We start from the raw sequence: 13,637 nt of genomic DNA, 5'->3' as shown, positions 1-13,637 counted from the left end.
ACAATGGGGAAGTCAGATGACTTTCAAAGGTCTAATCAGCAGTAAACCAACATATGGAAATATGTTCAGTCTCAGTAGTTACCAAAGAAATAGAAGCAAGCAATAACGAGATGCGGTTTTCATTAATTAGATTAGGAAAATAATTTTAAAAATCTGACAGTACTCACACAAACTAGAGTTCAAAGGTCACCGCAACACATCCACTCACACTGAGAGCAGGTGGTGTCTCAGGGCTCATGGTAGCACTTGCTGCCACTTCAGTGCACCTCAAATGGGCTGCACCAAGGCACTCTCTCCCTCCTACCATAAGCCCCACCCCCACCCATCTATGGGAGAAAAATATAACCACCAAAAAAAAAAAAAAATCACATTGAAAAAAAGTTTATTTAAAAAAGTTCTAGCAGCAAGAACAGTAACAAAACAAAAGGAGAGACGGACAAACAAAACAAGAAGGAGGTTGTGTCCTATGGGACTTGTCTCCATTCTTTAATCTAGTTCTTTATACCGAGCAAACATGACTCTTCGCACAGCATCTCGGTAAGTCTCGTTGGACTGTCTCTTGCTGGTTCTTCCCGGAGCCCCCACACTGGGCCCCCTCATCCGGCCTTCAGTCTGTAACACAAAGACAAACAATGAAGTGGGCTCTATCAATTAATAAGCCTCAGGGCTGGCCTTTGATTACAAGCATTTCTGGACCAGTAAGGATCAGGATTTGGGGGAATTTTTTAGAATGTTTAATTAATAAACAAAACCCAAGATGAATAAGGAGGGTAGTGACGCTATTACTTCAGGATACAGGATTTAATAATACCAGACATATGAGAAGCCGGTCTCCTCTAGTTGGCATTTTCAGAGGGGGACCAAGCCAACACAAAATGGGCATTGTTCCCTCTTACAACCTTTGCTCTCTTTTCTTCCCGAAATAAGTGAGGCAGAGCCCTTCATGAGAACCAGGACTAACCTCACGCTCCTCAGATTTTAGCCATTTTAGCTCTTCTGATGACGATGACTCTCAGAGATGCTTTTGTACCTTTTACTGCGGGTTCCCTGGTTCTTGTCACCAAATGATTCTTCAGTCTCAAACTGCCTGATTCCCATACTGCCCCAGATGAGCCCCATTTCCACTTCTTTCTCCCTTTCCCACTGGCAACCAAAATTACAAAGGGCCCAGAATGTCTAGCTATCATCCAGTAATCAAGACTGATGGGCTCCTTCAGCTCCTGTGTCCTTCATTGGCAGTGGAGAAAGCCCAGCTAAAAGGCAAAGACACAGCTCTGAGCCACAGAGTGAGAGAAAGTTAAGTATATTCCAGGTTCATGCCACCCCCAAAAGATGGAAACCATTTCACCTCCTCTGCTGAAGCCAATCCGGGATGGCCATACCCGAGGCCCGCCCCCTTCCTCCAGCCAGCGGTCTGCTGGACACAGCCTCCTTTGTTGCTACTGTCGATTCCTTCTTTACCAACAGGTTTGCGATCACTGCGAAAGGAGCAGATGTACTTACATACCATCACTTTCAAAGGGACCTATTTGTAAGCCTAATAAAAACTTCTGTCCTCTTGATTCACATTTGCTTCCTCTTAAGTATATTAGGCAATATTTCTGAGTGCCTGCTATCTATGCAACAGGCTTTTGTCCTGGGGATACAGAAATGCCCAAGACCCAACCCTGTTCACGGGGAAGGACATGAGAAGGATATGTCCATAGATGCCTGTAACACAGTGAAGAGCTCAGCCATGGATGTGGCACCAGGAGACATCTCCTATGGAAATAGAGAAGACAAACTCTGAAGGAGCCACACCAAAAATGATGAATTCCAACAAGAGGGCACATCTGAACTGACAAAAAGCATGAGAAGAAAGGAGGCCACAAATAAGAAGTGAAAGAATACAATTTGTCCAGGAGAGGAATGGTAGGAACTGACAAAACGCTTCCTGGGCCAGACTGAAAAGCCTTGAAACATCCATGCCTGGACCTCATCCTTTAGGCAAAAACAAAAACAAAAACCCTGGACTCCAGGCCTCCCTCTTAGCAAGGTATGCCTTCACAAAAAGGCAAGTTTTAGGAGATTTCTGTTCACAAAGATGATTTTGGTGCCAGGGTAGAGAGTACACTAGAGACTGAAGAACAGAGACTGAGAGTAAGGAGTCCAATTTGGAGGTAAGCTAGAAAGGGGGAAAAAGCTCAATTAGGGATGTGGCCAGTAATGATACAGGGCCTAAAGGAGGAAGACTGGGTGAGACCGGCCAGGCCACGATGCAGTGATGTCACTACTCTGAAAGAGGAACACACAGCAGGTTTAGCAGGACTGGACCGGAGTATGATATGGAATACAATACTGAGTAATTGTTTAGAGTGAGGAGCCTAAGAGGTCTCCAAAAGGACATTCCCAGGAAGTAAGTGGAAATAGTGATTTTTGGGCTCAGAAAACCAAACTGCCTTAGAATGGAGTCATAGGGACCTATTAGCTTGTTAGTGATGGTTGTGGCCTTGAGTCTAGGTAAAGAGGGTGGAGCAGCAAGAATTAAACAGCACTGAGGGCAGAGTCCTGGAGACTATCTGGAACTGCCCAGAAAACCACGAAAAGCAGGGAAGAAGACTAAGAAGGAAGGGAACCAGTAGAATGTGGTATGATGGGTGCCAAGAATACAGAAAGGTGTCTTTCTGCACTTAGCCCAACTCACTCAGGGCTAGGTGTCCTTCCTCCTGAATGACTCCTTCACCTTTGGCTTAGCCTAGTATATTTCAAATTGCAGAGAATGACCTAGTGGGATGTTACATTGATTAAGTGGTCCTTCCTTAGCACTTCTTAAGAATGCAAACAGGGGCACCTGGCTCAGTCAGTTGAGTGTCCGGCTCTTGTTTGGCTCAAGTCATGATCTCAGGGTCCTGGGATAAAGCCCCATGTCAGGCTCCACGCTCAGTAGGGAGTCTGCTTGAGATTCTCTCTCCCTCTGCCCCTCCCCCTGCTCATGTGTGTGTGTGCACTCTCACTCTCTTTCTCTCTCAAAATAAATAAATAAATCTTTTTAAAAAGTCACTCATCCTTAAAAAAAAAAGAAGGAAAGCAAACAGAAAAAGCTAGAATAAAAATACCAGAGTTTATCACACACAGTAGCGAAGTATTTTTCATGAAGATTTCTTTTTCAGGTACTTACACACATATGATTACTGGGTCATGATTAAAAAGTAATCTCTTACTGTGGGCAGTGAGCAAATAAGTCAGAATGCCACAATCCCAGACCCCATCAACCCTCCTTTGGGGCCTTTCTCCATCAATGATCCCCCCATCCCCACAGGCATAAGTTACCCTGGCTACTAGCTGCTCTTTTGCTTACACCAACATAAAGACCTGTTCGAGTCTCATCAGATCAACACCCTCCTTAGAATCATTTCATAACGCCCCATTGCCCCAAGACAAAGTCTTAGCATGGTGTTCAAGGAGTATGAACTTCCTGAGGTGGCCTCCATCAGGCTACCTACAATTTCTCAAATGCATCATATGACTTCTCTCTCTCTCATCCACAGCGTATGCCATTTCCTCCAAATGAAATGCCCTCCCCTTCTCCACTGGAATTCTGCCTGCCTTATGAGACACAGCATCACCTAAACCTTCCTTAATCTGTGTTCAGATAGTCAAGGATAATATATGTCTTGTCAACCTGAGTATTCCTTGCACTTAGCGCACTGAGTACCTAGACACGATGGGTTATCAACAAATTCTATCTAACTCTGCTGGGCTCATGACTCTCAACTACCTGACTGGAAATAAGCACAGGAATCTAGAGATCATACAGGTCGATGAGCAGCCAACCACTCATTCAGCACCTATGTGTGAGGATGGAGGTTCCCTAGAGAAAAAGCCCGAGAGAGTGTGACATTCTTATCAGGTCCACAGGAGGTACAGCATTACTGATGAGGAGAGAAAGAGTTCCCAACCATGGCCACTCCAGCCCTGGCTTTGAGCCGCTAAGCAGCCAGCCAAACTTCCATGCAAACACCCATATTCCCTGAGTAAAGCTGGGTGGTCAGAGGTTGGAATGAACCTCATGTTCAAGGAGTTCAGAAAGAACCTGCTCCTGCTGACTTCAGTTTTCCCTGAGAGAGAAAAAAGCAGCACAGCTGGAGAAGAAGATGTTTCACCATTCGGCCTTGAGGCCTAGGCTGAATGAAAAGTTCCTGGCTTACCTGTCAGTTTCCCTGGAGTATTTAATTCGTTTCCTTTCTGGAGAGTCAAAAGATTGGAGCTTTTCCCTGCGATCACTTCCTCTTTCTTTAAACCTTCCCTGTTGGTAAGCAGAATAACAGATCTAAGATTTCCACTTAAGGGAGTTGAGTGGTGGGGAAGCTTCGCTTTATTCCTTACATTCCTTCTAAAGTGAAGGGAGTTCAACTGTTAACTCCTGGAATCCTTTGCTCCTTCACATACTCTTCTTGAGAAAGCAGTGGCTTCTCTGACTGGTTAATTTGAGAAGAATGAGCTGGTGGGCTTGTCTCACAGCTGTGTTTACGTCTTCTGAGGAGGAGGTGCTCTCCAGTAGACCTCCATGGGAAGATTCCTACCCATCACATAAGACCTGGCCCGGGCAGTGAAGCTTGTGGCTATGTAGGTGAGTCTGCCTAATTATGTGATCTAGGTAGCAAGTCCAACACTAAACTACTTCTACTAACTTAGCTGAAAGTAAAACATGGTATTTCAGCAGCCCTATCCGACATTCCTTCATTGATTTCAAAAGCTGGGCAGGAAAGAAAAATGCTATTTGTTTGACCTGTTTGGAGACCCTGAACTACCACCACCTTTAAAATATATGTATCAGGAAAAAAAAAATATATATGTATCAGGGTGCCTGGGTGGCTCAGTTGGTTAAGCGACTGCCTTTGGCTCAGGTCATGATCCTAGGGTCCTGAGATCGAGTCCCACATCAGGCTCCCCCTACTCTGCGGGGAGCCTGCTTCTCCCTCTGCCTGCCACTCCCCCTGCTTGTGCTCTCTGTGTCAAATAAATAAAATCTTTAAAAAAATATATATGTATCAATTTTATTAAGGTATAATTTATAAATAATGAAGTGTACCCATTATAATGTAGTTTGATGGGTTTTGATAAATCTTTTAGGGCTTCTTCATTCTCTGTCTTCAGCATAGTCTACACATTCCACACCAGAAAGTAAAAAGGGTTGGGGTCAAGGGACTTTTTTTTTTTTTTTTTAAAGATTTTTTTATTTATTTATTCATGAGAGACAGAGAGAGAGAGAGAGAGAGAAGCAGAGGGAGAAGCAGGCTCCCAAGGAGCAGGGAGCCTGATGTGGGACTCGATCCCAGGACCCTGGGATCATGACCTGAGCCGAAGGCAGACGCTTAACCATCTGAGCCACCTAGGCGCCCGGGGTCAAGGGACTTAACAGGTCATCAAAACTTACCTCCTGTTCTCTCCTTTCCAGATAGGCTAGCTCCTGCTCAGACTGTTTTATCTTCCGATGGATTTCCAGGTTTTGCTGAGAAGAGAGAAAGTTCTATGAGTAGAGGTCTAGAAAAAGTGGTCTTAGAAAATGCCTCTAGGCCTTTCCCAACAGCTGTTTTAGGACTATGGCTTCTTTCACTGACCACCTCTCCTGAGTGATCACTGTACCCTGCATTCAACAGTTCCTAACTGGACTGGCTTTAGGCTCACCAATGGGAACCCAAGTTGTTATGCTGGCTTGTCACACAGATTAGTTACATGGTGTAGCACAAGAGAGACCTTCATTCTACTTCCCGAATGTAGAAAACAGGGGCACCTGGGTAGCTCAGTCAGTTAAGTGTCTGACTCTTGATTTCAGCTCAGGTCATCTCAGGGTCGTGAGATCAAGACCTGAGTCGGGTCAGCAGGGAGTCTGCTTGAAATTCTCTCCCTTTCCCCCCTCCTGCCCCCATACCCCACCCCATATTCTCTCAAATAAATAAAACTTTTAAAAAAATGTAGAAAACACAAAACTGGTTTATAGGTCTTTATCTAAAGTAAAAATTATGAGAGAGGGGAATCTGAGCACACCAGTGAAGAAAACTTAATGCCCACATGCTCTTCCTACCACCACCACTACCACCCACCATCCTCAGACACTATTCACTCTTTCAAGCCCCCAGAAAAACATGAAAAGGAGAACCCAAGGTCCTAAAAGAACAAAACGACTGCTCTGAGAGTCCTGTATTCCTTAAGGGTCCCACAATTCTCAAGCATGGTTCTCCTACACAATACCCTCGAGCATATATAAGAAACTTAAGAGGTCCAGAACAGCTCTTGTATGGACAGGGGATTCTTTGCACTGAATCACTACAAGGAAAGGAAGAAGTACCATAGTCCACTTTCCACTGTCCCAGGGTCAGTTCAAGTTGTGGATTCACCAGATTTCTGGTTCCTCTTTCCTGATATTAGCCATTTATTAGCATTTTCATCAGACAGCTGAAATCTATTATTATTATTTTTAAAGATTTTATTTATTTGACAGAGAGAGAGACAGCACAAGAGGGAACATAGCAGAAGGAGTGGGAGAAAAGAAGCAGGCTTCTTGTGCAGCAGGGAGCCTGATGCAGGGCTCAATCCCAGGATGCTGGGATCATGACCTGAGCTGAAGGCAGATGCTTAACAACTGAGCCACCCGGGCACCCCTCTATTATTATTTTTTTAATTTTATATATCCTTTTATTTAATTTTTAAAAAAAATTAAGCTCTATACCCAATGTGGAGCTTGAACTCACAACCCCAAGATCAAGAGTCACATGCTCCACCAACTGGGCCAACCAGGTGCCCCCAAAGAGCTGATATTTCAATGTGTCAGTCTCATGACTCAGAATTCCAGGTCAAAGGGACTTGGGAGGTAATCTGTTGCAGGGATTGTCAGGAACTTCTCAGACCCCTAAAAACCTTGCAGAGCCTCCACAGAGGCAGCAGGGAGAAGAGGTGTGCCTATTACCAAAAGCAGAGCTTCTCAGCTTTTAGCTACATTAAGACTTTAGATTTTATATCGAAGGAAAGTCTAAATCCGATCTCCTCACCGGCTCTAGCAACATCTGCTAGAGAAGGAGTGTGAAATAAATCACCCTATACTGAGAACATGAGTCTATCTAGGGGTTTTATTTGTCCAGAATTCCACTCTTTGGTCAGCACATCTGAACGGGAAGACTGCAGGGGAGGACCAGTGTATGTCAGTTTAACACTCCAATAGATGTTGTGCCGTGGCTTATAGCGGTGACTCACCACATGAAGAGATGGCAGAATGTGACCCACCTTTGGGAAAACTGCACAGTATCAGAACTAGACAGAACCAGAGGAAGCCACCAAATATCACAGAAGAGAAGAGGCTTATCTGAGGTCCACTTGTTAGGTTAATGGAAGAGCTCTGATGAGAAACTCAGCAAATAAGTTTCCTACTTGGTGACGCCCTCCTCTCCAGTCTTTAGCATGGCCACCGTGTCTGGAGCCCCAAACCCCAGCCACGATGCCTGCCTTGGGTCTACATACCAAGGTTTTTTTTTTTTTTGGGGAGAAAATCACTTTATTCTAATTCACAAATGAGAACATCAGAAAAGGTGATTTAAGGAGGCACACAAATATCTGCCCAACCCCAAATTCAAACCATCTCAATGAACTTCTATACAGCAAGAACAACCTTTTTTATTCCAATTCTGAAGAAAGCTGTATTTAATGATGAAGGAGAAGCTTAACTGGTGGTTTTACACTTTATATATTCACCATTCACCATCAATTATATTTTTATGCTAAATTAACTTGGTTATGAGAGATGATTTTCCTCATCTTCAATTTGAACTTCTTGATTAGGCTAATCCATTTGCAAATCTGCATTGTTTCAGCAACTCGCTGAAACCTTCACAAAGCTTCAGGTCACCCTGGTTCTGGGCACACTCCAGAAACTGTTTCATCTCACAGTGGCATGGGCCAAACTGCTGCTTCTCCTGGTATGCTGGCTGGGTTCCCTGAGGCTCCTCGTAAGTGATGTCAGGCCTTGAAGGCTCAGCACTGCCTCCTCCACTGAAGCCCCCAGTGATGGCATGACCTATCGTGTGCCCGACAGCAGAGCCCACAGCCACGTGAGCTGCAGTGGTTGCCATCTGGGCCATGAGCCCTGGCTGCCTGGGCGCAGCAGCAGGTGAGCCAACAGCAGCTGGTGGAGCCGCTGCTGGAGGCTGAGCTGCCGGCGCTGGTCTAGGTGCCGCTCTCATCTGAGGTGCCCGGCTGGCCGGAGGGGCCATGCGGGAGGTGTGGCTCTGACTTCCACACGGCATGGTGACTTGCAGAGCAGCCCAGGGTCTAGAAATCCCCATACCAAGGTTTTTGAAGGTGGGCACAGCCCTAATGCAAAGCAACTCATGACAAAAGGTGCAGGAACAATTCACTTTGAAATCGGACTGTAATGCACGACGGTAAGAGTCCAAAGTTTGAAAGGTCTGGGCCCCTTCCCCATACCTTGTGCAGGTCTGAGAGCTGCTGGTGTTTGATCAGAACTTCTTTGTTGGGAAACTGCCTTCTGCAGAGCAGACAAGCCAGTTTATTCCAGTCAGTGAGTTTATCTTCTTCGTTCTCCTTCTTGGTCAGCTCCTCCCTCTGTGAGGGCTGCGCTGTTCGGGGCTGTGGAGGAGGGGCCTGTTCCTCCTCTTCTTCCTCCTCATAGTCACTGTCTCCTCCATATTCGCCCAGGAGGCCGATGAGTGGGTTTACCACCTTAGGCTGGAAGGAGAAGGCCAAAGATTAACACTAACCTCAACCTATATTGTGGGGACTGTTTTCTGGATATTCTAATATGGTATCTCATTTCTTCTCTTTTAGTTTGAATAATGAACTGGGCTCAAAATAGGCCTGCTGACCACACTGCTCATTTCCCACAAGGAAGCAACATGGTTCAAGCTTGACTTTTCTCCTGGATTGTTGAGATAAACCAGAAAGATTCCCTTAGACGTGACTCTAGCAACAGAACAGTGAAGATAAAGAAGGGAAAGGGGAACTGACAATAGAGGTAGGGAGAGTTAAGAAGTTACAAGTTACAAAGAGGAAGTGACAGCAGCAACCCCTCAAGCTACTGTAACCCATGGAGAAAAGGAAAGATAAACTTTATTAAGGCTACAGTAACCCCTACAGCAAAATGGATTTAGGAGGTGGATTAAAAGCAAACGAAGAATAAGCTCTCAGGTAGACATTCAGCTCCTGAGTGAGGCAAAGGCAAAGGCATGGTTAGGACTGAGGCTACAATGAACTGAACTAGTAATGTGACACAGGTAGAGCATTTATCAATAGTTCATAGGAACCGTGAAATAATGATGCATGGTCACTGGCTTGTGATGAATTGAAATAAAAAATAAAGCATGATCACTACAGCTACATATTTACATTTAATCAGAATCACCTGTGATTGCAGGAGACCATCACTTTAATGCATCTAAAAAATGGGTACCGATTTTAGCATTGTTGACTGTGGCCAGACAGGTAAACTGTAAAAACAACCATGCATGCACTCCACATCTGAGCTTCTTACACAGCACCAAAAGACAGGAAAAATCAGAGCCAGGAAAATGGGTCTCTTAGAAGAGAAGGATTAACAAGACCAAGATTATAACTTAAAAAGGCCCAGACATTCCCTTGTCTGATGAGAATGGTGCAGGGTACGAAGAAAGAAGACAGAAAGTTGCCTTGTTTCTCCAATTATATCCCTACTAGCAGGCAGGAACATTTAACTCATGCTCATACTCAACAAAAGTCCTTGTTTGGGAGGTAGAGAGAACTAAAGGACCAACACCGAAGTGAAGCCTTTGAACTTCCCTTCCCATTCAGAACCAGCCCCAGCCCCAGCCCCAGCCCTAGTCCCAGCCCCAGCCCCAGCCCCCAGCCCCCAGCCTCCGGCCTTGGCTTAGCCTTACTGGTGGAGGACTTTCTTCCTTCTTCACAGTGGGAGGCAGGGGCTTCTTAAAGACGTCTTCTGGGGGGGCTGTCCCCTCACTGGCATTTTCCTGAAACTGATTAAACCCGTTAATTCTTATATGATACTCATAAAAGCTGGGTTAAGAACCCTGTTGAAATTAATCAGATTTTCCAAAACTCCTAATCTGTGAAATATCTGTAATGCTGCCATAATGATTTCAAAATAAAAAGCCTTTGAAAACATAACATTCAGTATATACTGAGTGATCACTGTATGTCAAGCAACAGATAAGACATTTATATGCATTACTGTCCTCAGCCTTTACTACAACCTTCCCAGATAGGCATTAATACCCTCATTTTACAAATGGCTGGGAATATGGTTGTAAAGAAAAGTGGCAAAAGCTGAATCCAAATATTAAGCTAGCAGAACTCTAAAGTCTAAGTTCTCAGAAACACACACATATTTTCTCTCTCTCTGAATCTCTAGATAAACAACTAGCAATATTAGAAGGGGAAACAGACAAGTTACAAATTGAGCCACAAGCAAATTCATCCATTTTCACTAACGCATAATCGGTGCCAGGGCAAATCAATGTAATTCTTTGGAAAATAATTTGGCTTTATGTCAGGAGATACCAAAATATTCAACATCTTCCATTTTGAAAGTTCAGCCTAAGGAAGTAATTTAGAAGGAGAAATAAAATGCTGAACGATGCATACTACAACAGAATAAGACTAGAAAGAAAAGACAAATAATGCAGGATTGATGAAAATAAGGGTACAGTTTTACTGTGAGTTTTTACCATACAGGCATTAAAATAAAGAGTATTATAAAACCATGGAAAAACTACTTAAGATCAAATATAAATAGAGCAGAGAATACAGAATGGTAACCTCTGCTACAATTACACCTACAGAAATGTGTATACAGAGTCAAGCACTGAAGAGGGGGCATAGGAAAGTGAAACTGTGTGGAGCCCAGGTGTTAGGGTTTGAGCTGAGTCACTTTGTTCTACCATCCACAGTTTTTGCATTTGTGAAAGAGTTACCACCAGCTGTAAGAGGCAAGGGGATTGCCTGCTTTTTCGTAACCTGACACCTCAACTCTAGATCTCTTCTATGACCCCTTTATTTGAATCTGTAATTGTCTCGTAAAAAGCAGATTTACAAGTTCTCTTACCCTTGTTACTCCTCTGTCTTTTTTCTCCTTGCCATCTCTTTTAGATGCTTCCTTCTTGCTACTTGACTTTCCTTGACTGGTGGACTTCTTTTCCTTGATCTCTTCTTCTTCAGGTGACCCAGGGTCCTGGGGCACATAGACTTCTTGCTGCAATACAGTTAGAAACTGTTAAGTCTACAGAATATCTCACTTTCCCAGTTAATTCTAGGTCTAAGGAACAAGTTCCCTTCTGGGAGAAAGAACAGCTCTCTCCCTCACAAGCCTAAGAAGAGACCACATCAAACAATCTTGAAACCCACTCCAGGGCGCCTGGGTGACTTAGTTGGTTAAGCGACTGCCTTCGGCTCAGGTCATGATCCTGGAGTCCCGGGATCGAGTCCCGCATCGGGCTCCCTGCTCAGCAGGGAGTCTGCTTCTCCCTCTGACCCTCCCCCCTCTCATGTGCTCTCTCTCTCTCTCTCTCTCTCTCTCTCTCAAATAAATAAATAAAATCTTTAAAAAAAAAAAAAAAAAGAAACCCACTCCAGGGGCCAGGACACATCCAAACCACTCACTGTCCATTTTTCCAAAAGCAGCACTATTCTTACCTATAATGCCATATAGGTAACAGTTAACAAATCCTGAATGAACACAACTCAATAAATACAACTCAATATAAGATGTGGACTTTAAAAAACACCAGACTAGACATGAGATCTAGACAGTATAACAGCAGCTGCCAGGAATGGAGAAATATTTAAATTTCCATAAGATTTAAACTTTTCCACTTTTCTTGTAATGAGCAACCAAAAAAATCCAGGGAATAAAACCTTCAAAGTAACAAATTATAGGTACTTTTCTCAAAAGAATCATTGATAAAGTAAACAAACCAAAAACTCACCTGGGTGTTGGGGTCATAATAAGTTCCTGCCAAAGGGTCATAATAGTAGCCAGTAGCGGAATCATATATGTAGCAGTCAGATGATGCTAGTGGGAATAAAACCAGAGCCAATGTTAGTCCCTGTCCAGTGAAGCCCTGGCTGGGGACTCACTGAGAACAACCCAGAAATGGGGCTGGCCAACCCAAACAGATGCAGAACCTGTAGATGGTGCTCTCTCTGAATGTGCATCCCCAGTCAACAGTATCTCTTGCTAACTTTGTGACCACAAAGATTTCAATTAATGAGTAGTCAAGCCACAAAGAGCAATAGAAATAAAACAAGTGACTTACACTGTTGTCCTTGTCGATTTGTATCTGAAGCCCAGTCTGAATTTCTGCCTCCTCCTCTCCTATCTCGGAAATACTTTTTACCCTATCACAGAAAGGCTAGTTAAAATTATGGAACTTCTGATAGCTCTTAACCTTAACAGTCACCCACTGGAGAAAATTCAAGATCACTCTTTCAGTCACTTGAGGATTTTGACAGAGCACTCCCCAACTGCTGAAGCCTACCTGATAGTAGTGCATGTGCTCAGAATGGTCCCCAGAATCATTTCTGCAACAAATAATACAACACATCTTGAGTCTGCTACAAAAAGCCACTTGAGGATTGCCTAACCCTACAGATTTGCCAAGAAACTAAGTTTCCCCCATTTTGGAGGGAAAGAAACCACCCAGAGCAAGCAGGCCTGGCAGCACAGAGATTTCTACAAAGCTAACGCTGAAGCAAAAGAGCAAACAAGTTGAGGGTGCTAGAGCAAGATCTGCCCCATGCCTGCAAGCCTGCGTCTGTGATGCAGCCATTTCCCAGGTACCACTCCTGGGTCAAGGTAAGTATAGGAGTAAAGAGGAATTAGACTTCCCAGTACCATGGAGGCATGACCAGGGTCAGAGGAATGGGGAGTCAGGACAGCATTTTCTTAGGATTCTGAGGGGCAAGGATGTATCGAGATTTCTGCATATCCAAGACTGTATCATCATTTGGAACCCAAAGATACCAGGCAGTGAAGAGGGAAGGCACTTACGTACCTAGTGCTGCTATTTAAGGAAAAAACAAACAAAAACAATAAAAAAAGACAACTAAAGTCAGAATAAGGCAAGCTTCATAAAAAGAAAACATGCACACTACCTGAAGAAATCCACATCGGAAGGTACCATGTCTTACTATCTCTACCTTTTAGGAGTTGCCTCCCAAAAACTTGAGTAGGGGAATCACAAAGGAGCCCCACTCTTCTGCCTTACCTTCGTTTTCCAGTGGCCAAGTTTACAGCTACCATCTTCCCATCAATACTAAATGGTGGATCAAGGTTCTGCAAGATCTTCACTACACGAAGAGCTTCCTGGGAAACCAAAGACACATTGCAGCACAAAGAGAGAAAAGGCCATGTCCTTTGAAAGAGAACTGAACATGGATTTTCTTCTCAAAAGACAAATTTACTGAACATTATGTTCTGGTTGTAATTATAATAGTAAGAGCACCCTGGCAAAAACAGGCAACTCTTGATGAAGGGTTGATCAGAATAGTGATCATAGTAAACATCAGTTTCTGGTATTAATATCAGAAATTCAAATTCTCTTCTTTTAGGCTGCAACTCTCATTGCATCAGATCCAGTTTACAAAGTCCCTTGTGA

The 13,637-nt window shown here is 43.9% G+C and overlaps 1 protein-coding gene and 1 pseudogene across 7 annotated transcripts in view; both read right to left on the bottom strand.

Moving 5' to 3' along the window:
- Window positions 1–365: 365 nt before the first annotated feature.
- RBM6 (RNA binding motif protein 6) overlaps window positions 366–13,637 on the bottom strand; it is a 102,133-nt gene continuing 88,861 nt past the window's right edge. For 6 of the 7 annotated variants that reach the window (XM_025885757.2, XM_073901229.1, XM_073901231.1 and 3 more), the window contains 11 exons: window positions 13,248–13,345; window positions 12,519–12,561; window positions 12,297–12,378; window positions 11,967–12,052; window positions 11,087–11,233; window positions 9,903–9,998; window positions 8,458–8,718; window positions 5,417–5,491; window positions 4,188–4,285; window positions 1,349–1,478; window positions 366–612 (listed from right to left, as the gene is read on the bottom strand). In XM_025885757.2, the coding sequence (XP_025741542.1) occupies window positions 487–612; window positions 1,349–1,478; window positions 4,188–4,285; window positions 5,417–5,491; window positions 8,458–8,718; window positions 9,903–9,998; window positions 11,087–11,233; window positions 11,967–12,052; window positions 12,297–12,378; window positions 12,519–12,561; window positions 13,248–13,345 (1,242 nt within the window). In that variant the 3' untranslated portion in view covers window positions 366–486. The remainder of the gene's footprint in view (window positions 613–1,348; window positions 1,479–4,187; window positions 4,286–5,416; window positions 5,492–8,457; window positions 8,719–9,902; window positions 9,999–11,086; window positions 11,234–11,966; window positions 12,053–12,296; window positions 12,379–12,518; window positions 12,562–13,247; window positions 13,346–13,637) is intronic. The other variant, XM_073901230.1, reaches the window with a different exon arrangement.
- LOC112834286 (coiled-coil-helix-coiled-coil-helix domain-containing protein 2 pseudogene) lies at window positions 5,980–8,450 on the bottom strand (annotated as a pseudogene).

The sequence above is a fragment of the Callorhinus ursinus genome, unplaced genomic scaffold, assembly GCF_003265705.2.
Source record: "Callorhinus ursinus isolate GAN/ISIS: 27379988/994484 unplaced genomic scaffold, GSC_fseal_2.0 scaffold15, whole genome shotgun sequence".
NCBI classification, from domain to species: Eukaryota; Metazoa; Chordata; class Mammalia; order Carnivora; family Otariidae; genus Callorhinus; species Callorhinus ursinus.
The sequence above is the reverse complement of the archived record's forward strand: the minus strand, read 5'-3'. Positions and strand labels throughout refer to the sequence as shown.